Source organism: Argopecten irradians, chromosome 7 (assembly GCF_041381155.1).
Source record: "Argopecten irradians isolate NY chromosome 7, Ai_NY, whole genome shotgun sequence".
In the NCBI taxonomy this organism is placed as follows: Eukaryota; Metazoa; Mollusca; class Bivalvia; order Pectinida; family Pectinidae; genus Argopecten; species Argopecten irradians.
The window spans coordinates 22,793,103-22,817,031 of record NC_091140.1 but is presented as its reverse complement, the minus strand read 5'-3'; the positions used below and the strand labels follow the sequence as shown (position 1 = coordinate 22,817,031).

The window sequence follows — 23,929 nt, the reverse complement described above, 5'->3', positions numbered from 1 at the left end:
AATCGCTGATAATTTTTTTATACGAAACGATGTCTAAACTTCATTGTGTTACACCCCCCGGTGCTCTGTAGTTTCATTTTGCCTACAAATATGACACAAAGAAGGACTAGCTGCAGATTTGGAGGGCATTATGTCTGATTTACGTGTAAACCCGTAATGTATGTATTGGTGAATTCTGTTAAAATGCTTTGATAGATAAATATATGGTGATCGTCGTAGCCATACCCGATGTAAGTGCATGTCAACTGTACACAACGCAATACACCGCATACATGGGAGGCCGTCCTTACATGACCATAGCTGTTAATAGGACGTTAATTAAGTAAACAAACGAACTCAACTGTACACCTGTGTATGTACACAGGAGTCTGACGTTCTGTCAATAATATATAGTGTAGCGGGATTGAACTGGGTCGAACATCGGTAGCTCAGTCGGTAAAGCAGTCGGCTAGTGTTCGGAGGGTCCAGGGTTCGAATCCCGGTCTACCGTCTAGTTGTACATTTTCTCCTTTCCTGTTACAATAGTATAGGCACTAGTATAGGTTTCAAAGAAGTATATATGGTCAAGTGCCCTAAAATCGTCAGGGACCTGTTTTCGTCATGTTTACAATTTTGCTTATACATGTATCTCATGAACTAGGCTATCGTGTGATTTGATAAAGAGTGTCGTCTGCCAAAGCAGATTTGATCAAGGAAGATTTGTCATGCTTAAAACAGATTGTGTGCTATAACCCAAGTGATTTTTTAAAAATGATGTAGCAATATACCCCAAAATGAAGGTATTTTTTGAAGTCCATTTTAAATGAAACTTTAAAACCCTACCGTCAGTGTTTGACTGTCCACGTGCACTGATCAGCAGTATATCAACAAAGTACCGGAAGTCATGTGTCTGATCATGTGATTCATATCCCAGATTTTGGGTTATTACAAATTATTTTGGCGATTCAACTTACCCGAAATTTTTGGTGCGGTACTGTTGAAAAAATAACATTATTCTATGTAAACAGAGGTGTTCGCCACTTTCCATGACCAAGAGGTTTAAAGACTTAAAATCGATGTAACAACAAGAAATTTTCAGCTTAAACACGATCTTACAAGCGCCTGCTGCTCATTATTTATTTGGAATTACCTCAAGTTTCGTGATAAGCCAAACAGCCCCCCTGATGAAAATAGGTCCCTATTGTGTCGGCCATCACCCAGCGACCGACGGGTAGAAATCTTCCGTATCGCGATAGATAAATAACGAATTGATAGACAACTTGTTGTACAAGTAAGACAAAATATTATATATTTGTTTTGATAAAATTGGTACATTTTATTTCTTGCTGGTTTGTTGATATACAGAAGATTTGATTACCCTGACGAATATTGGTCATTTAAGGTTACATGTAGTACATAGGGGTATTTTTTTTTTTACATATGTCAGAAACATATATACATAAAGATTGGAAACTCCTTCTCTGTCTTTGTTGACTTGGTTAACTCATTTTAAGTGTATTCTTTTAAACATGATATTTTTGCATCAACGCAAAGTTTAAATATTATATCATGGTTTGATGTGATTAGTTTTCCCCATTTGATGATATTTAATATGATTTTTGAAAGCATGAAAATAATCAATTTTACCTGGTTTTTCGAAAATCAGGCAGTCAAAACCGGAAGAGCATTTTGTTTTATTAATAAATAAATTAAAATATTATTTTTTCTATCCAACATCGTATTCAAACCATCTGAAAATTACTGTTACAAAATATCAAAATTATTTTTCTATATTCAACTATTTAAGAGTTTATCTAAAAACCCGTAAGCATATACAGAGGTACATCTGCCAATTGTAAAAATGGAGGAGTTGCCAGTCTCTATGTATATATGTTTCTGTATATGTATACTATATATTATTGACAGAACGTCCAACTTCTGTGGTATGTATTGTATTGTTGTACAAATGTATATGTCAAAGCTACTGTTGTAGCGGAAAAGATATCACCTTCTGACTGACTTTTCACTCACAGTCAGTAGGTGATATCTTTTCCACTTCAACAGTAGCTATCTGTCACATACTGTTCATTTGTACCACTGACAATAATTTGGAGTTCTTTGTGCTCTCAGGGATGATTAAGAAGCTAGGATCGTATCCATGGTGTCATGAAGCCAATTGATGATGCATATCGTATCAATTTTAACTATTCAAGAACAGGGGAAAATACATTTTTGTCGAGTGCCTCGATCAGGAGTCTGGACTGGGTCTCCAGCATGAAAATCCACAACTTTACCGACTGAGTCAAAGAAGCATGCTCTGTCAGGTGAATGACAGATGTTACCACATCGACCTACATTTCTCATCATGATTTCTTATTAAATGTCATCCAGAGACTGGCTCCTAAACCCCTTTTTATAAGTTATTTATTGTTGGGCGCCAGTGTAGAGGAACAGAGAAAAATACACATTTAAGTCAAGTGCTCCAACAAGGAATCAAACCAAGGTCCACAGTGTGAAAATCGGATCCATGACTCTATACAGTGAATAGAAATAATAATTGTGTATATTAGTATTTCCCATTAATTAATCACATTCGTTATTATTATTTATTTTTTTTAACTTTTGCAGTGTTATCTGTTATCTGTGTGAATCTACATCAGAATGACAACACTAGGTAAAGCAGAATTTGGAGTGACCACTTTCTTCACCCGAAGCCATCCTAATGATAAATGTGGAGCCAACGGCCTTCCTCTTACTCCTAATTCAGTCAAAGTCTTAGGACGTTTCCAGAACCTCAGACATCTGAGTCATCCACAGATCTGCAAATACCTGGACATCGTTAAGGACAAACATGGTATGGCAGTGAGTCTGATATACCACCAGAAGCTGTTGATTAATTACTACTGTATTGTACATACAGAGTAACCTGTCAAAACCGTCCCATGTTTAAACCAGATTAAGGTTTATTAGATACAGGGTTTCGAGATACCAAAATGGAATGAGTATAAAGCACAATTTACTATTAATTAGTTTCACATTCCGATGATTTCCACATCAAAAAAATCATATGTCAAAATGTGATGTCATAACCACGGGTAAATGGTACTTTACCCACATCGTTTTGATACCTCAAAATTGACATATTTTATGGCATTTGCCTTCTTAATTATAGCAATTAAAACTTCATCATCTGAAAACCTTCATGATATACTACTACGTAATAGTACTGACCAAAAATACTGGTCCTGTTGGTAGTTGCTAAATGCAAGGCTTTATTATCAAATTAATCTTAAGAAAGTTGATCCAGTTGACGTTGAAGCTTTTTAATTGTCAATAAAAATGTTTAAATAAAAGTTAAATACTTGACAGTTGTTTGGTGACAACTGATACAATATTGCATCAATCAGTGAAGAAGCTGCTCAAGACTTGTGGAGAAGATGTTGCAGTAAACAATTTCATTTCATAAGTTAAGATTGCATAGTCTTTAATTTACATACAGTGTTTGTGTCATTCAGATGAAAGAAGCTATTCTTATAGCTATCTAATATATAGATAGTGATTTATTTTTCCTTTTTCACAGAACGAATGGTGATAGTATCAGAACATTACAGAAAATGTCTCAACAGCAAACCAAGTCAATATTCAAGGTACAATCTATATTATTTTGATATTGTGTGATTTAGTGATAATCAAAGAGGTTAAATTAATTTGAACTTAATTACTTACTGACTTTCCTGATGAAGATGGGCCTTGCCATCTGAAATGTATAAAGAAATAAATATTTACTAATTTATGGATTTTTTTGTATTGTTGCAATCTTGACTTTGATGAATGTATAGGTACAGCTACTGTTATATAATATTTCCTTTTACAGTAAAGACAAAGTATTAGAGATTGCTTATGGAGTCCTGAAAGGTCTAGCCTACCTGAACTCACTAGGAATCACCCACAGGAACCTCTCCAAGGAAAACATCTTGTTTGATTCTGACGTAAGATACAACCTAACATGTATGGAATTCAATAAGAAATCACTGTAAATACAGTGGCATATAATTCCTTAGTTCAGTTCACCCTCGATTATTTGAATACTTGTGTCCTGAGCCCAAATTTTCCGGACTGCAGGATTACATTCACTTAATAAAGTCTCAAATAGGTTCTCCGATATTTGCATCTTGATTGTGAGTTTTCCAGACTATCAGCATAGAAATTTCACTGTGTATTAAGCTCTTTTAGAGAAAGAGCTGCCTTTGTTGTAAATTCTGAAATTTTGTTTCATGCATCTGCTCGGATATTTATACAGATGTTTATAAAGATATTTAATAATTTACCATTACAGGGGCATGTGAAGCTAGCAGAGTATGGTCTTTACTTTATGACAGGGTATGGTGCTGATGTGGCCTTTCCAATAGGGTACGTGGTTTTCCTTTCAGATATTTTTTGTTGTGTGCAGAAAACCTCCCTCAATGACCCCGGTGCTTTGTTTCCTAACTTACTGTTCCAAATAATTTAATTTGTCCAGATATAATTCTGATATTTTAATATAAGGGAAGCACACTATGATGCCCATTTAGGTTACCAGCCATATTCTTGCATGACTGGGGATTTAGACCAGTACAGGTCATTTAATTTCAGCTCTGCTTTTGTTTTCCAGGAAGCCTCAGTACCTCGCTCCAGAGGTTTTATCAGAAGCTCCTACCACTGTTGATGAACATTCAGATGTGGAACCTGAAGTTGTCAACCCCTCCGGGCCGAAGGTTGATGTGTGGTCACTGGGTATGATCTTACTGGAGGTCGTGTGTGTAAGTGTATTTGGTACCTACATGTACGTAATGAACCTTCATTTGCTAGATAAAGTCTAATTAAGGTCTTCTGTTTGAATGATGTTGATAAGACTTTCTCTAAAAAACAATTATTCAGTTAATGGAAGTGGAATTAACCTCTCAGTTAATGAGACTATAAAACTTATTTATTTGAATATTATTAAAGGCCCACTACCTTGCAGGAATTGCTTTTGATTTTTAAAATGGGAACGTAAAACAAGATTGGAAATTTTGTAGAGCTGCAAGTTATTAGCTTAATGTTATTACTTCACTTATCAATAGCTTCTGAACAATTTCATTTCATATTTTGGACTCTTATGGTTTTACTAATAAAATTTATACATGTTTAATATATCTGAAACATTCTTGATTAAATTAGTTTATTGTTCATGTTGCAGTCACAAGACTTATGGCCTGGTCTGACAATGCCACAAGTATTCTACAAGATATTTGCTTTTCTAAAGTCAGGTGAGTGATAATATCTGCGCAAATTGATTTTCTAAAAATTAAGTTTCGAAAAATTTATTTTAGAATTTAAACAACAAAATGGAATCTTCCCTTTTGAAATCTGCTCCTATTCTAGCATAATGAGTTTGTGTCTATTTGATAAACCTAGACTACTTTGATGCTTTGGTTTTCTGTGATAGACACTGTTTGAAGGTATTCTACTGTCATTATAAGTGGTTTTTATTTGTGAATGTTTTAGATCAGTCCCCATTACACAGTATAGCCAAGGACAATAGTCTTACAGAAACCATCAAGGTAGGTATCATTGTGTGGTACTCTGTAATACATTTATTTCGAGATACCAAAACGACATTGGTGAAGTGTGATTAACTGTTGGTTAGTCACACCTTCCACCTCATTGTATAAATGTCTTCTGTTCATACTTGGACAAGCATATCTTTTGTCCATGCATTGCTATGTTCAATCTTCAATTCAGCACCTAAATCATCAGTTAATATGGTAATGATTAATAAAATGAATGATTTGATGATCCAATATATTTGTAATTTGACAGTGTGTTTGCCAAAGTAAAGCTTCAGTATAAATTAATCTTAATGATTCTAATAAAATGGATTTGCATTTGTGTTTCAGACTTTGCCCCCAGATATTGTAGATTTCCTAAATAAATGTTTGACAGTATCGGCTAAACAAAGGTGAGTCAAGAATGCAAAGGTGATAATAATATATAAGGTGAGTGAGATAACTACGAAAGATAAGGGAGATAACAAAGGTAAGGGAGATAACTACATAACAGAATAATGGAGATAACATATGGAGGTAAAGAAGGAAGGGAGATAACATGAAGGTAAGGGGGATAACTGAATAAAGATGAGGAAGATAAATGATGAAGATAAAGCAGTGATCATAATACAAATCCCCAACAACGTTGTGATTCAGATTGGTGGTCTTATTTAAGAGATCATGTTATTCCAGCAAATTCTTAGAACATGAATACAGGGCCTGAGTGTAAAATCTGATAATGACAGAGATGATTGCAGTCCAAGTAATCCATGTTAATTGACTAGTAGATGTATTGATGTACAGTCTGTATTGATAAATACAGAACTGCTCTTGGATACTTGTCTAGTGTTTAATGTCATTAATCTTTTCAGACCTGATCCTGCTGAATTATTAAAGCATGAAATTTTTACAGAGCTCCGGATGAAAGAGGTAAATTCACTTACATGTAATACATGTACTTCTGTTTGTTGAAGAAATCATGAATAAATTGCTCTCTTAAAACCGAACCTTATGAAAAAATCAATATCAAAGCTGAAGACTCAGAATATTGTCTAATGTCAATGTTGAGTTGTGTCTTGTTTTAACTAAACATGCCTCATGAAATGAGTTTAATCATAATGTTGTTTTAGACATTGAAAGTAACATTTCATTAAGCGTACAAAGTATTCTATTGTCAAGAGTCTTGTAATAAGCAAATATAAAAATAAAGTCTCTTTCCATTCCAGTTGCCATATAAGAATGGGTTTCAGCTGTTCTCCATGCAGCCCAGGTGTAAAGATCTAGAATTACCAGTGTACAGTGAAAACGGTTCAGTGCAAGGTTTGTGTGCTAATAATGTATAGTTGCTTACTTTCATAGGGAGAAAATTTCATCTTTTATGCTAATTTTTAGGGAGAAAATTTCATCTTTTATGCTAATTTTTGGGGAGAACATTTTGGACATTTTTCAATTTAATGTCTAACAGTAATATGCTGTACAAATTCATTTGGTAAAGATTTGGTTTGTTTAGTTTTAAGTCCTATAAACAGCCAGGGTCATGTAAGGATGTGCGAGGTTTGATGGTGAAGAAGAACCAAACTATTTGGAGAAAAACAACAGACCAGCAGTTAGTACGTGGCAACTGCCCCACATGGGATTCAAACTTGCGACCCACCCGCATGGTAAAGAAAACCAGAAGAAAAAAATCAAATGTTGTGTTGAAATCAATATGAGATATGCAGGCCAAGTAATATTTGATGGTAATCTTTACAGATGAGGACTTTGACCACCTGTCCCTAAGGAACATGGAGGAAGTTTACTACCTTTGGAGGCTGGCTGGAGGCGATCTAGAGAGTCTACTACGCAAGGAAGGACTTGTCAAAACCAAACCTCCAATCACTCTCCTACCAAGGTCAGTCCAAACAAAATCTCTATTAAGGTGTCTTTTACTTAGCTAGGGGGTCACAGCTATAGGCAGTCTTATAAACAAACATATCATTAGTCAAAATAGTCATCAATCATCAAAGCCATTATCGAGATACAATGTAGAGTAAACCTTTTACACTTTTTAACCATTTGCATAAGACTACTTTCTTGGGAGTCCAAATGAATTATTTACCACACAATTTAATTTGTGTATAATGACCACTGCGCTTTAAATGTGTTTATTCTGATAATTTGACTGTCTGAATTATTTGATGTCAGATTGTGTGGTGTTCCTTTAATATTTTACTTTGAATTCTTTTCTATAATTCATATTTTCCTATAATCATTAGCTTCTGTACCAATGATGGAGACGTGTTTGGACAGAGAAGAGACCGTGCTGAACTGCTGGACAGTATCGTTATCATAGCGTCTCAGGAACAGCTCAGAAATGTAACTATGGCAACCATCCTCATTACTAGGAGATGTTACCAGAGAACCAAATTATGTTTCTAATATATAATTCAATTTTGCTTGTTACGAGCATTTTCATTGGCTTAAAAATTTACTTTATCATCCCATAAAGGAAAAAATGGTGTCGCCATTTGTAACTTCGCTTCTGATTGGCTGAGATGACGGCGTAATAATTTCATAGACAAAAGAGTCCCAAAATGAATTTTAAATGTCGAAGAGATTATCTTTAATAAATTGAATTATAAGGATTATTTAAGTAGATTTTATATGTTATGGAGATATAACACAAAAATTTGAGTGTACTCTAAATAAACAGCGAAGGAGATGTTACCAGGGAACCAAATTATGTTTCTAATATATAGAACATTCATTACAAACATGTTGGAGTTTAGCTGTTGAATTAACAATGGCAATATTTAGATACCTACATGTATGGCAGTTGATGTATTTGTACATTTCTAGAAATCCATTGTAATTTTTACGTTTCTAAAAAGCTGCAAATTTTCATACATTTACCTCCATATATTAGAACTTAAGATTTGAACATGAAAGTTATAAAGAACTTTTTGTAATTAATCTATTTTACAGAGACTATCAGAAGTGGATGAAAAAGCATATTACCCGTTATTGGAAGATGAGTAAGTCTTCATCATTATGTTATATTTAAACTCTTATCAGGTTACTAAAGATGGTTACCTTGTGAAATATGATAACAAAAGTATGCAGGACTGTACGATATATACATACTGAAATATTTTCTGTTAAAAAATAATGTTAATGTCTTACGGGGTAATCTTTCTCCTCTGTAACAGACAGATTAACACTGATGTCCCTCAGTACTTCTGATCTGTCATTCAATAATAGTTGTTCTCTTTCCATTGTAACAGACAGAGTAACACCAATGGTAGCCTGCCTCTGTCCCTCAGTAGTTCTGATCTGTTGTTACATTTGATAATGATTGTTTTCTCTCCACTGTAACAGAGTAACACCGATGGTAGCCTGCCTCTGTCCCCCAGTAGTTCTGACCTTTTGTTACATTTTATGATTGTTTTCTCTCCACTATAACAGAGTAACACCAATGGTAGCCTGCCTCTGTCCCCCAGTAGTTCTGATCTGTTGTTACATTTGATAATGATTGTTTTCTCTCCACTATAACAGACAGAGTAACACCAATGGTAGCCTGCCTCTGTCCCCCAGTAGTTCTGATCTGTTGTTACATTTGATAATGATTGTTTTCTCTCCACTATAACAGAGTAACACCAATGGTAGCCTGCCTCTGTCCCCCAGTAGTTCTGATCTGTCGTTACATTTGATAATGATTGTTTTCTCTCCACTATAACAGACAGAGTAACACCAATGGTAGCCTGCCTCTGTCCCCCAGTAGTTCTGACTTGTCGTTACATTTGATAATGATTGTTTTCTCTCCACCATAATAGACAGAGTAACACCAATGGTAGCCTGCCTCTGTCCCCCATTAGTTTTGATGTGTCGTTACATTTGATAATGATTGTTTTCTCTCCACCATAATAGACAGAGTAACACCAATGGTAGCCTGCCTCTGTCCCCCAGTAGTTCTGATCTATCCAACACGGCTAGTCTACCACTGGTTATTAAAGAAAAAGATGTAGAATATCAGGTAATTGTTCCATAAAAATATTAAAAAGTATTTGTCATTATCTTATGTCAAAATTATATCAAATGAATAACATTTTTTTCAGAAAGAAGCCTATAAGATTTCAATCTTTCTAAAATTCAGTTACAATTTATGAATTGTAAAATTTGAAAACACTTACATATGTATGTATGAGAAAACTTTTGAAAGAATATGTTAATTTGATATTTCTTTAGGATGTAAGTTAGAATCGCTAAATTTTAAGCTTGAATCTTGTTCATTCCATAGTTTCATCGGGTTATACTGTATGAGCGTCTGCTAAAAGCCTACCCCTACAAGAGAGCTCATATCTGGAAGGAGGCTCGTGTTGACATCCCCCCACTAGTTAGGGCTCATGTCTGGGCAGCTCTCCTGGAAGTAGAGGTAAAAAAACACTTCATGTGGATGACACTTTTAATATTTTAATAATTAATATCTTTTTCGAGGGTTGATAAATCACTATATCCACCTGAAACAGGTCAATATCTGTTTTATGATAACCAGTATATAATTTCATCAGCTCATAAATACCATATATCCTGTACCAGTAAATACATTGTACAATGTACCTTTATGGGGCTTATTTGAATCTCTGATTAAAAAGTGTCTGAATCTTAATCCTCACTGAGTTCAATACTAATTTCTACTACAGATCCTGTATATCTTTGTTGAGATCCATATGGTGTTATATTGCCTGAGTAGAATAAATAATGACCAAGGCCATAGCCCGAGTTCATTATTTTAAATTCTACAAGGGCGGTATACCACCATATGAACCAAAACAAAGGTCCTTAATTTTCATATTAGATATGATAATTATTTTAAATGTTTGCTTTGTACTAAGTAATATAGAAATGCATGGAGAATGGCTCGACTTGACATGGGGATATTGTGACGTCATAATCCCAATATCGACTTGGGAGCGACGTCATAATAGGAATATAAAAATTCGAAGTGACAGCACAATAGGGAATATTGACTTGGTGTTTCTAAAAATTGAAACATCGAGTCAATATGCTTTCTGAAAATGGAAACATCAGGTCAATATGCTAAATATCGCCCTCCACTTGACAGTGAATTAACCAAATGTGGAAATGATGAAAAATTGGTGCATATCTAATATATACATATATTTACTTATTTTCAGGGTGATATTGAAAGTGTGTACAGTAATATTGACAAAGACACTGTCACGTCCACTGATCGACAGGTAAGTCATCTTTACAACAGTTATTTAATAACTTCTAATTTTAGATTATCTCCCCCTAGTTTTGCATTTAGAATCCAGAATCAGTTATGTCATAGAAATGAAATTTTCAAAGTCAAAATTTAGTGATAACCTAATTCTTCTAGAGACTGGTGGTGATTCCTAAAGGCTACTCTCATTTGTTATTTTCCACAGATTGAGGTAGATATTCCCCAATGTCACCAATACCATGAACTACTGTCCTTACACTATATGTATTATCTTTCCTTGTTTTCCTCAGATTGAGGTAGATATTCCCCGATGTCACCAGTACCATGAACTACTGTCCTCACACTATATGTATTATCTTTCCTTGTTTTCCTCAGATTGAGGTAGATATTCCCCGATGTCACCGATGTTACCATGAACTGCTGTCCTCACACTATATGTATTATTATTCCTTATTTTCTTCAGATTGAGGTAGATATTCCTCGATGTCACCAGTACCATGAACTGCTGTCCTCACACTATATGTTTTATCTTTCCTTGTTTTCCTCAGATTGAGGTAGATATTCCCCGATGTCACCAGTACCATGAACTACTGTCCTCACACTATATGTATTATCTTTCCTTGTTTTCTTCAGATTGAGGTAGATGTTCCTCGATGTCACCAGTACCATGAACTGCTGTCCTCACACTATATGTATTATCTTTCCTTGTTTTCCTCAGATTGAGGTAGATATTCCCCGATGTCACCGATGTTACCATGAACTGCTGTCCTCACACTATATGTATTATTATTCCTTATTTTCTCAGATTGAGGTAGATATTCCTCGATGTCACCAGTACCATGAACTGCTGTCCTCACACTATATGTTTTATCTTTCCTTGTTTTCCTCAGATTGAGGTAGATATTCCCCGATGTCACCAGTACCATGAACTGCTGTCCTCACACTATATGTATTATCATTCCTTGTTTTCTTCAGATTGAGGTAGATATTCCCCGATGTCACCAGTACCATGAACTGCTGTCCTCACACTATATGTATTATTATTCCTTATTTTCTTCAGATTGAGGTAGATATTCCTCGATGTCACCAGTACCATGAACTGCTGTCCTCACACTATATGTTTTATCTTTCCTTGTTTTCCTCAGATTGAGGTAGATATTCCCCGATGTCACCAGTACCATGAACTGCTGTCCTCACACTATATGTATAATCTTTCCTTGTTTTCTTCAGATTGAGGTAGATATTCCCCGATGTCACCAGTACCATGAACTGCTGTCCTCACACTATATGTATTATCTTTCCTTGTTTTCCTCAGATTGAAGTAGATATTCCCCGATGTCACCAGTACCATGAACTAATGTCCTCACACAATATGTATAATCTTTCCTTGTTTCCTCAGATTGAGGTAGATATTCCCTGATGTCACCAGTACCATGAACTGCTGTCCTCACACTATATGTATTATCTTTCCTTTTTTTCTTCAGATTGATTTAGATATTCCTCGATGTCACCAGTACCATGAACTGCTGTCCTCACACTATATGTATTATCATTCCTTGTTTTCCTCAGATTGAGGTAGATATTCCCCGATGTCACCAGTACCATGAACTGCTGTCCTCACACTATATGTATTATCATTCCTTGTTTTCTTCAGATTGAGGTAGATATTCCCCGATGTCACCAGTACCATGAACTGCTGTCCTCACACTATATGTATTATCATTCCTTGTTTTCCTCAGATTGAGGTAGATATTCCCCGATGTCACCAGTACCATGAACTGCTGTCCTCACACTATATGTATAATCATTCCTTGTTTTCCTCAGATTGAGGTAGATATTCCCCGATGTCACCAGTACCATGAACTGCTGTCCTCACACTATATGTATTATCATTCCTTGTTTTCCTCAGATTGAGGTAGATATTCCCCGATGTCACCAGTACCATGAACTGCTGTCCTCACACTATATGTATTATCTTTCCTTGTTTTCCTCAGATTGAGGTAGATATTCCCCGATGTCACCAGTACCATGAACTGCTGTCCTCACACTATATGTATTATCATTCCTTGTTTTCTTCAGATTGAGGTAGATATTCCCCGATGTCACCAGTACCATGAACTGCTGTCCTCACACTATATGTATAATCTTTCCTTGTTTTCCTCAGATTGAGGTAGATATTCCCCGATGTCACCAGTACCATGAACTGCTGTCCTCACACTATATGTATTATCATTCCTTGTTTTCCTCAGATTGAGGTAGATATTCCCCGATGTCACCAGTACCATGAACTGCTGTCCTCACACTATATGTATTATCATTCCTTGTTTTCTTCAGATTGAGGTAGATATTCCCCGATGTCACCAGTACCATGAACTGCTGTCCTCACACTATATGTATTATCTTTCCTTGTTTTCCTCAGATTGAGGTAGATATTCCCCGATGTCACCAGTACCATGAACTGCTGTCCTCACACTATATGTATTATCTTTCCTTGTTTTCTTCAGATTGAGGTAGATATTCCCCGATGTCACCAGTACCATGAACTGCTGTCCTCACACTATATGTATTATCATTCCTTGTTTTCTTCAGATTGAGGTAGATATTCCCCGATGTCACCAGTACCATGAACTACTGTCCTCCCCGACAGCTCATGCGAAGTTTAAGCGTGTACTGAAGGCCTGGGTAGTTAGTCATCCACAGTACGTATACTGGCAAGGACTGGACAGTCTGTGTGCTCCCTTCCTCGCTCTCAACTTTGCAAATGAAGGTACAGAATCATTTTCTTTTGTTTTCATTGCAATAAATGCTCTTAATATGAATTCAAATAACAATATAAGCAGATTTTTAAAAAGCTAAATAAAACTGTAGTTTTGAATTCTTTTTGCATATGAAAATATGAACTCATTTGTTCCTTAATAAATCTTTAAATGACTTTTGATCGCAAATAACCTGTACAAATGTTCTATATAAATTTAAGGTGACATTCACTTTGATATTTTCAGCTCTGGCTTATGCCTGTCTAACTGCATTCATTCCTAAGTATCTCCACAAAATATTTTTGAAGGATAATTCTCAGGTAATTCAAGGTAAGTAGTACATGTAAATTATATCAACATAATAAAGTATTGATAATCTTTCAATGTTAATAACAATGGAAATTTTACCGTTAATTCTCCTACTATAGGCAGTGAGTTGGAAGCTTATGTATATTGGTTTGTTTGCTAGATAATGGCCATGGATCTGTGGTTTTTCTTCAGGATTTTTGGCTTTCCTTCACCACGAATCCTATTATAGTTAAATTATCTGAATAGTTGAAAAACTTGCTGAAGTAAAAAACAGGAATTTAAATAAGACTATAGAAATCTGATGATGTCAGTTTACACATTCTTTCTCACCTGCTGCTATACATGTATACATGTATATGCTTACAGAATACCTGGCTGTATTTAGTCACCTTATAGCATTCCATGACCCAGAACTCAGCAACCACCTCGATGGAATCGGCTTCATTCCAGATGTAAGTTGACATATATAACATGTTGTAATTCTGTCACTCCATGTATTATATACGTTGATAAAGATATGGAAATGTTTTATTTCAATATTTTCTGGACATTGATCCGGTACATTGACAATCACATTAATTAACTATAAATTGTTGTGGTTTGTTACAGCTGTATGCCATCCCATGGTTCCTGACTATGTATGCCCGTAAGTATAAGGATTAGGCAGGTTCTCTTCATGTTAGACCCTGCTACCCTCAAGAGTTTTTTATGTGATATTGGAATTTATCAAAACTAAAATTGATTAATAGGTATCATAAGTATTGAAGTTTCAAGAAGTACATGTACATATTCAATCCTTAGTTTCAGTTGCAAAACGTCAGTTTCAAGATATCGAAATGATGTTAGTAAGGTACAACTTCCTTTAATTATTGGGACATTTTGATATCTCTAAACTGCCATATTAACTTGATTAGACATTAGGTAGAATGTTCAGACAATTGTTATAAAGTTTCTGCAAGCCAACTTCAGTCATAATGCTAATTACCATGCAGTATAGTCTGTGCATTCATATTTCTTGACAGATACCTTAACTTGACAGTAAATATTAGATCGTACACCTGTATATACTGTACCTATATGTTTACCTTGACAGACATGTTCCCCCTCCATAAGATCGTACACCTGTATATACTGTACCTATGTTTACCTTGACAGACATGTTCCCCCTCCATAAGATCGTACACCTGTATATACTGTACCTATGTTTACCTTGACAGACATGTTCTCCCTCCATAAGATCGTACAACTGTATATACTGTACCTATATGTTTACCTTGACAGACGTGTTCCCCCTCCATAAGATCGTACACCTGTGTATTCTGTACCTATATGTTTACCTTGACAGATGTGTTCCCCCTCCATAAGATCGTACACCTGTATATTCTGTACCTATATGTTTACCTTGACAGACGTGTTCCCCCTCCATAGGATTGTACACCTGTATATACTGTACCTATGTATTTACCTTGACAGACATGTTCCCCCTCCATAAGATCGTACACCTGTATATACTGTACCTATGTATTTACCTTGACAGACATGTTCTCCCTCCATAAGATCGTACACCTGTATATACTGTACCTATGTATTTACCTTGACAGACGTGTTCCCCCTCCATAGGATCGTACACCTGTATATACTGTACCTGTTTACCTTGACAGACGTGTTCCCCTCCATAGGATCGTACACCTGTATATACTGTACCTATGTTTACCTTGACAGATGTGTTCCCCCTCCATAAGATCGTACAACTGTATATACTGTACCTATGTATTTACCTTGACAGACATGTTCCCCCTCCATAAGATCGTACACCTGTATATACTGTACCTATATGTTTACCTTGACAGACGTGTTCCCCCTCCATAAGATCGTACACCTGTATATACTGTACCTATATGTTTACCTTGACAGACGTGTTCCCCCTCCATAAGATCGTACACCTGTATATACTGTACCTATGTATTTACCTTGACAGACATGTTCCCCCTCCATAAGATTGTACACCTGTATATACTGTACCTATATGTTTACCTTGACAGACATGTTCCCCCTCCATAAGATCGTACACCTGTATATACTGTACCTATATGTTTACCTTGACAGATGTGTTCCCCCTCCATAAAATCGTACACCTGTGGGACACACTACTGCTGGGGAACTCCTCCTTCCCGTTGTGTATTGGAGTAGCAATCCTCCAACAGTTCCGTGACCGTCTGCTCTCCTTTGGCTTCAATGAATGTATTCTCCTGTTCTCGGACATGCCAGGTATCAACATTTATCTAATCATTTGACTAGGAATGTTAATGATTGTATAACAATATTCATTAATGTTTTGTCATTTAACTCTTTATGATGTACATAGCCTTTGAGAAGCCATGATGGCAAAGTGGTTAAGATGTCTCGACATATTACCACAAACCCTCCAGGTGCCAGGTACTGATCGCTGGTCGATGGTTTATCTCTGGGGACTCCGACTTTCCTTCACCAATAAACCTGCACATCCTAACATGACTCTGGCTGTTACTTGGTTGTTAAAATAATGAAACCAAAAGCAAAATATTGCCTTTGCAGACTGTCAAAGGAAAGAATAGTTTACAATATTGTGAAGCACATATAGATATCAGTTTGAACTATGTGTGCGAAAATTTCTGATGACATCATAGGTAATGTTGCTGTTAAATCCTCTGTTCCTGTAATTGTTTGAAAACTGTTCTATCTGTTATTGATTAATATTTAGTGAATAGCTCAGATATAGTCAACATGCATGGAGAAACCATCAGTGAACATGTTCTGTTATTTATCCCACACAGAAATAGACATCCAGAGATGTGTACAAGACTCCATCAAGATATTCTGTAGTACACCTAAAAGTGCCACCTACCGCCAACATGCCCGACCCTCCAAAAAACCACAGAAGGAAGATAGTCGGCCAAACCTGTCATACTATTCACGAGACTACAACGATCAGCCCTCCACAGATCTGGTAATTACTCACAAACAAGATAAATTTTGTTGTAAAATTATTATATTTCTTGTGCCACAAGAAAGTACTGACCAGTTACTTTGTCTCAATTTGTTATCTCAATTGCAAACATTTTACTACAAAAAAAACCATGATGGAGATCAATTTCAATGTGACATATCCCGGTAGCCTATAAGATGACTAACTTTTATTTTGTTGTCTGATATAAATTTTGAGTCTCATAAATCATTTTTGGTTATAAAGCCATTAAAATTAACTTAAATTCAGTATAAACGTTAATTTAGAGTTAAGTCAGCAATAATCTCCCTTTTTTGTAACTCTCCTGTTTGATTGCAGTCTATGGAGCCGATACCCATTGAAGAGCTGAAGAGGGAGAAGGTGCCTAGAATTTCAGCGGAGGACCTGATTGAGTTAGGGGAGCTAACTGGTCCGGCCCACAGTAAAAGTCCAACCAAGCGTAAACAGAACAGCAAACCAATGTTACTGGTGGTTGATGTCCGTGGTGAAGACGAGTATCCTTACTGATTTACTGCCTAGATTACTCTGCCTACTGCTAGGTTTTGTCTTACAGCCAGTATTCTGTCAGCCTAGGCTTCTATATGTAACCCTCGTGAATACTAGCAGCAATATACCTCTCGGCTTGAGATACCTTCTCTAAATTAGCTTGATCAGTTATTAAATATATAAAGCCATGCTGAAACAAAGACTCTGGTGTTGAAGAATGTAGGAAACCTGGTGACTATAGGTAGCTCAAACAGTAAAAGACTACAACTAGAGGATGTGGATTGAATCTGGTATTTAGATTTTGCTCTGAGATTACATTTCGCTTCATATTACCAAGGTTACTGAGTATATTCTTTTACCGGTATTAGATTTTTTGCAGTAAAAATATAGTGTTTTATGGCGAAAATGTGTTTGCTTGGCACTCATGAAAAATGTCAAACTTTTCACCCCACTTGATGAAATAAAGCCGTTATTCATCAAGAAACAAGGAATATCCTCTATGTCATTGTGTGTTTGTATATAATATCATTCGTGATTGTCTGTACCAGTTTTAAGTTCCTTAACCAGCCACAGATTCAATAAAGGTACAGTAGAAAGGAGTATTAACATTCCATTCCATTCTGCCTTCTCACCAGAGGGTGACCTCAACCCCTGTCCAGCAGTCACAACCTTGACCTCAAGCAGGTCACAGGTCAAGGTCATTGTTGGAAGCAGAGGGAAAAATGCTGTGAATGTAAGTTTTGCCAAATATATAGATTAATTATTTCAATTGATGCAAAGTTCAAAAAGATAAAGAATATTTTCTTTAAACACACTTTCAGTCAAACATTTACTATTCGTTTTATAAGTTCAAAGACGAAAATACATTTTAACTGTACTTAATTGTGGTTTTCAGTAACATCTTAGATAACATGAAATAATTATGTGTTTCAGTTTGCCAATGAGATCATTCGATTGGGATTTTCTAAAGTCTGCGTCCTCCATAAAGGGATTGATGTTTTACGACAAACCGGGCTACTGATGCTGCCTCCTACAGATTTCTGATGTTAACTGTAGGAAGAATGTTGTAATTGTGATAACAGCAGATACCTTAATCAGACTTATGAGATTACATCTGTAGCAGAAGACCACCATGATGAAAAGAGACCACCAAGCCATTGTATCTTGATAAGCAATGAGAATTGGTGATTTGGATGGGGGATGAGAGAAGGGGATGGAGGTTGGGGGATGAGAGTGGGAGATGGGGTGGGGGGATGATAGTAGGGGATATGGGGGTGGGGGGATGATAGTAGGGGATGGGGGTTGGGGGATGAGAGTATGGGATGGAGGTTGTGGGATGGGGTGGGGTTGTTGTAAAGTTATAGCTGTATCCTGGTAAAGCTGGATTCTTGCCAATATACTGTAACATTGTTAGATTATATGGACTACAAACGTAGTGTTTTACAGTATATCTGTCTCTAACAGAAATCCTGTTTTACATAAGTATTTATTTTAGTTGTTTTCAATATTATATATAAAACCTCAGATGTGTCCAGGGTCCACTTGTGTAAATCTTGAAGTCAGATATAATGTATTCTTGTTGTATCATTTAACGTCAGACTTGTGAATTCCTCAAAAATGAACAATTCTTAATAATCGTCTTAAAATGTGCAATATATATATTTATCATTACACAGAAATTCCATAAACAAGTGTACAGAGTGTGTATAGATTTGATATTTGTTGCTATGGTAAGTGTGCAGTTATTTGTTGAAGTAAAGCATACCCCATTAGGTTCCTAGTCATTCGTTTGAAACACCTCTTTGATTTGTTATAGACATCACAGACATTCAACCAACATAGTCAATCAGTGATGTAACATCTTTGTTGATGGGATTGGGATCATGTTGTTAGGAGTAACCTACACGGAATAAAATATAATTGTAATATCTGATTGTTGATTTTTTGTTAACATTATGTTTCAATATTATTTGTGGAGTAATTAATGCAACATACCTGGTCATGACTTTGGTCACTTCAATTAATCGTAAGGTCGCTGCTTTGTCTTAAATTTTTGTTTCATATCCATCAACACAACGTAATATTACAAGTGTCTCATCATGCTGTACCTCTAAGATTGTTGGAGTAGACTTTACTGAACTTTGTTTTTGACAATGTACATTTATACATATTATGGTTAAGATGTCACAAGATATTACAAGCCATCCACCTCTGGGTCACGAGTTTGAATCCCATGTAAGGCAGTTGCCAGGTACTGTCCACTGGTTTTCTCTCCGGTAACTCCAGCTTTCTTCCTTCAGTAAACCTGGCATGTCATTTAATGACCCTGACTGTTTATAGGACGTTACACCTATCAAACCAAACCAAACAACTTAAGCCAGACTATATCATTGTGACACTTTCTCTTCATTCATTGGAAAATCCAAAATGATCAGTAGTTAAAAGGTCATTAATCTACCAACTGAAGTACGGAACTTGTATACTCACAAAGTATTTCATGGTAGAAACATAAATAGAGGATTTTCACGAGTGACTCATTGTTGGTAACCTGCGTTAATCAGCGAACGGTCTACACTGGGTTTCTGAGGGTGTGAATGGCTATGTAATATGAAATTACATTGAACAGCATGAGATGCTATAATATATAACCCTAAAGCTTTGTGGCATATCAAATGATTTAACCAGCTTGATAATTTTCAGATTAAATAGCCACTTGTGTAAGATTCTATTTATCACATTTGTATTAATGGCAGAAATATACACAAAACTTTCAATTTTGTCTCTATATACCAAGAGTGGTAAAATCAGGCTCAGATTTGACGTTTCTGTGTACAGAGACAATCATGTGACATAATATTTTGATTTTTGACATCATTATTTCCTGTGATGTCACACTATTGTTATTACACATGAGTCTTACAATATTTACATTGGATGACATGGCTGAACAGGCCAGTAATATGTTAACTTTTAAAAATACTATTGACACACCAACATTATTACATACATGATTTTAATAAGTTTAAGTGTTATATACAAATATTTATACAAAATTATATACATTTCTATATTGTTACAAATTTTCAAATATCTAAAAGGTCACCACTTCAATAGTCAATGCTTAATTCTCGCAAGAATCTTCAGATCAGCTATATAAATATAAACAGAGTATTCTTACTAGATATTGGTCAAAAGATAAGACCCTTAAATTGTTGTCTATAATTAATGCACATGGCTATTGAGATAAAAAAAATTGACAATAAAATTTAAATTTTTAAAAATCTTTTGAGGCAGTATTCAGGGTTTCAGCTACCCTCTATATACACTATCAGAGAAATTCATTCATGATTAGAAATTATTGACCAATACAGATATAAAATGTCTGAGCATCACTTTTCCACCATTAGATTTTTTTCTTCCACACTTAAACATTGATTCCTGTAAATTAAAATGTTGCTTGTTGTAACAGTTTATGCCTAGCACCACAGTCAGATATTAATGTTTGCGTTATTTGGCGTAGAGGAGACAAGGGTTATGATGTTGCAGTAGCGTACACTTGTGAATATTTTGGCTGTTCTGACATATTCTTCTGCTTAAGTTTCTTTGCCCACTGTGACTTGTCTCGGGTCTGTAACAAAAGAAAACAAATTTACAATTACTGTCTCAGCAAACTGAACAAGAGGCCCAGAGGGCCTGTATCGCTCACCTGGTTTGTAATGCCAAGTAATGTTCTGAATACAGGTTCATTGTTTCTTTTCTGAAGGAATGTTAATATTAACCTCTAAGTCCCCTATTGGGCCCCACCCCTCCTGCCCCCAGGGGGTCAGAGCCAAAGTTCTGTTCTCCTTCCCCCAAGGATGTTTATGGCCAAATTTGGTCACAATCCAAGCAAAACTCTAGGACAAGTAGCGATTTATAGAATTTACCTTTATTTCCCCTATTGGGCCACACCCATCCTGCCCCCGGGGGGCCAGAGCCAAAATTTATACAAGTTCTGTTCCCCTTCCCCCAAGGATGTTTGTGGCAAAATTTGGTTACATTCAATGCAGAAATCTATGACTAGTAGCGATTTAAAGGATTTACCTCTATTTCCTCTATATTGGGTCCACCTCTCCTGCCCCCAGGGTGTCAGAGCAAAAATTTATACAAGTTCTGTTCCCCTTCCACCAAGGGTGTTTGTGGCCAAATTTGGTTACAATACGTGCAGATCTCTATGACAAGTAGCGATTTAAAGGATTTACCTCTATTTCCCCTATTGGGCCCCGCCCCTCCTGTCCCCGGGGGATCAGAGCCAAAATTTATACAAGTTCTGTTTCCCTTCCCCCAAGGATGTTTGTGACCAAATTTGGTTACAATACGTGCAGAACTCTATGACTAGAAGCGATTTTAAAGGATTTACCTCTATTTCCCCTATTGGGCCCTGCCCCTCCTGCCCCCGGGGGGTCAGAGCCAAAATTTATACAAGTTCTGTTCCCCTTCCCCAAAGGATGTTTGTGGCCAAATTTAGTTACAATCCATGCAGAACTCTAGGACAAGTAGCGATTAATAGAATTTACCTCTATTTTCCCTATTTGGCCCCGCCCTCCTGCCCCCTGGGGACCAGAGGCAAAATTTATACAAGTTCTGATCCCCTTCCCCCCAAGGATGTTTGTGGCCAAATTTGGTAACATTCCATTCAGAACTCTATGACTAGTAGCAATTTAAAGAATTTACCTCTATTTCCCCTATTGGGCCCCGCCCCTCCTGCCCCGGGGGGGTTTGAGCCAAAATTTATACAAGTTCTGTTTCGCTTCCAAAAAGGATGTTTGTGGCCAAATTTGGTCACAATTCATATAGAACTCTATGACTAGTAGCGATTTATAGGATTTACCTCTATTTCCCCTATTGGGCCCCGCCCCTCCTGCCCCTGGGGGACCAGAGCCAAAATTTAAACAAGTTCTGTTTCCCTTCCCCAAAGGATGTTTGTGGCTAATTTTGGTTACAATCCATGCAGAACACTAGGACAAGTAGCGATTTAAAGAATTTACCTCTATTTCCCCCATTGGGCCCCGCCCCTCCTGCCCCGGGGGGGTCAGAGACAAAATTTATACAAGTTATGTTTCGCTTCCAAAAAGGATGTTTGTGGCCAAATTTGGTTACAATTCATGTAGAACTCTATGACTAGTAGCGATTTAAAGGATTTACCTCTATTTCCCCTATTTGGCCCCGCCCCTCCTGCCCCCGGGGGACCAGAGCCAAAATTTATACAAGTTCTGATCCCCTTCCCCCAAGGATGTTTGTGGCCAAATTTGGTAACATTCCATTCAGAACTCTATGACTAGTAGCGATTTAAAGGATTTACCTCTATTTCCCCTATTGGGCCCCGCCCCTCCTGCCCCCGGGGGATCAGAGCCAAAATTGATACAAGTTCTGTTCCCCCTCCCCATGAATGTTTGTGGCTAATTTTGGTTACAATCCATGCAGAACTCTAGGACAAGTAGCGATTTAAAGAATTTACCTCTATTTCCCCTATTGGGCCCCGCCCCTCTGCCCCCGGGGGGAATCAGAGCCAAAATTTATACAAGTTCTGTTCCCCCTCCCCCAAGGATGTTTGTGGCCAAATTTGGTTACATTCCATGCGGAACTCTAGGACAAGTAGCGATTTAAAGGATTTACCTCTATTTCCCCTATTGGGCCCCGCCCCTCCTGCCCCGGGGGGTTAGAGCCAAAATTTATACAAGTTCTGTTTCCCCTCCCCCAAGGATGTTTGTGGTCAAATTTGGTTACAATCCATGCAGAACTCTATGACTAGTAGCGATTTAAAGGAAATGTTGACGGACGGACGGACGGACGGACGGACGGACGGACGACGGACGACGGACGCCGCGCCATGACATAAGCTCACCGGCCCTTCGGGCCAGGTGAGCTAAAACAAGAGGCCCAGAGGGCCTGTATCGCTCACCTGGTTTGTAATGCCAAGTAATGTTCTGAATATAAGTTCATTGTTTCTCTTCTGAAGAAATTTGGATATTTACCTCTTATTCCCCTATTGGGCCCCACTCTTTCTCCTCCAGGGGGCTCAAAGCCAAAATTTATACGAATTCTGTTAACCCCAAGGATGTTTTTGGCCAAATTTGGTTACAATCCATGCAGAACTCTAAGACAAGTAGAATTTTTTAGGAGTTACCTCTATTTCCCCTTTTGGGCCCCGCCCTTCCTGCCCCCGGGAGGGTCAGAGCCAAAATTTATACAAGTTTTGTTCCCCTTCCCCCAAGGATGTTTCTGGCCAAATTTGGTTACAATCCATGCAGAACTCTAGGACAAGTAGCAATTTATAGGATTTACCTCTATTTCCCCAATTGGGCCCCATCCCTCCTGCCCCCTGGAAGTCAGAGCCAAAATTTATACAAGTTCTGTTCCCCTTCCCCCAAGGATGTTTCTGGCCAAATTTGGTTACAATCCATGCAGAACTTTAGGACACGTAGCGATTTATAGGATTTACCTCTATTACCCCTATTGGGCCCCGTCCCTCCTGCCCCCTGGGGGTCAGAGCCAAAATTTATACAAGTTCTGTTCCCCTTCCTCCAAGGATGTTTCTGGCCAAACTTGGTTACAATCCATGCAG

The 23,929-nt window shown here is 37.0% G+C and overlaps 1 protein-coding gene across 1 annotated transcript; it reads left to right on the top strand.

The window, feature by feature from the left end:
- Positions 1-38: 38 nt before the first annotated feature.
- Positions 39-18,559, top strand: LOC138327879 (TBC domain-containing protein kinase-like protein). The gene is made up of 26 exons (XM_069274321.1): positions 39-158; positions 2,608-2,833; positions 3,560-3,626; positions 3,854-3,968; positions 4,316-4,389; positions 4,631-4,778; positions 5,198-5,267; positions 5,506-5,561; positions 5,898-5,959; positions 6,419-6,476; positions 6,773-6,866; positions 7,299-7,437; positions 7,802-7,901; positions 8,511-8,560; positions 9,453-9,558; positions 9,823-9,957; positions 10,721-10,783; positions 13,360-13,537; positions 13,773-13,856; positions 14,202-14,287; positions 14,445-14,481; positions 15,942-16,103; positions 16,649-16,821; positions 17,158-17,333; positions 17,899-18,058; positions 18,259-18,559. The coding sequence occupies exons 2-26, from the start codon at positions 2,641-2,643 to the stop codon at positions 18,367-18,369; spliced, it is 2,697 nt and encodes an 898-aa protein (XP_069130422.1). The 5' UTR covers positions 39-158; positions 2,608-2,640; the 3' UTR covers positions 18,370-18,559.
- The last annotated feature ends 5,370 nt before the right edge of the window (positions 18,560-23,929 follow it).

Excerpts from the sequence above, each read along its gene's own strand:
- LOC138327879 (XM_069274321.1), top strand. The coding sequence starts at position 2,641 with ATGACAACACTAGGTAAAGCAGAATTTGGAGTGACCACTTTCTTCACC. Across the intron at positions 2,834-3,559 it reads CATCGTTAAGGACAAACATG|AACGAATGGTGATAGTATCA; the intron begins GTATGGCAGTGA and ends CCTTTTTCACAG. Across the intron at positions 4,390-4,630 it reads GATGTGGCCTTTCCAATAGG|GAAGCCTCAGTACCTCGCTC; the intron begins GTACGTGGTTTT and ends TTTGTTTTCCAG.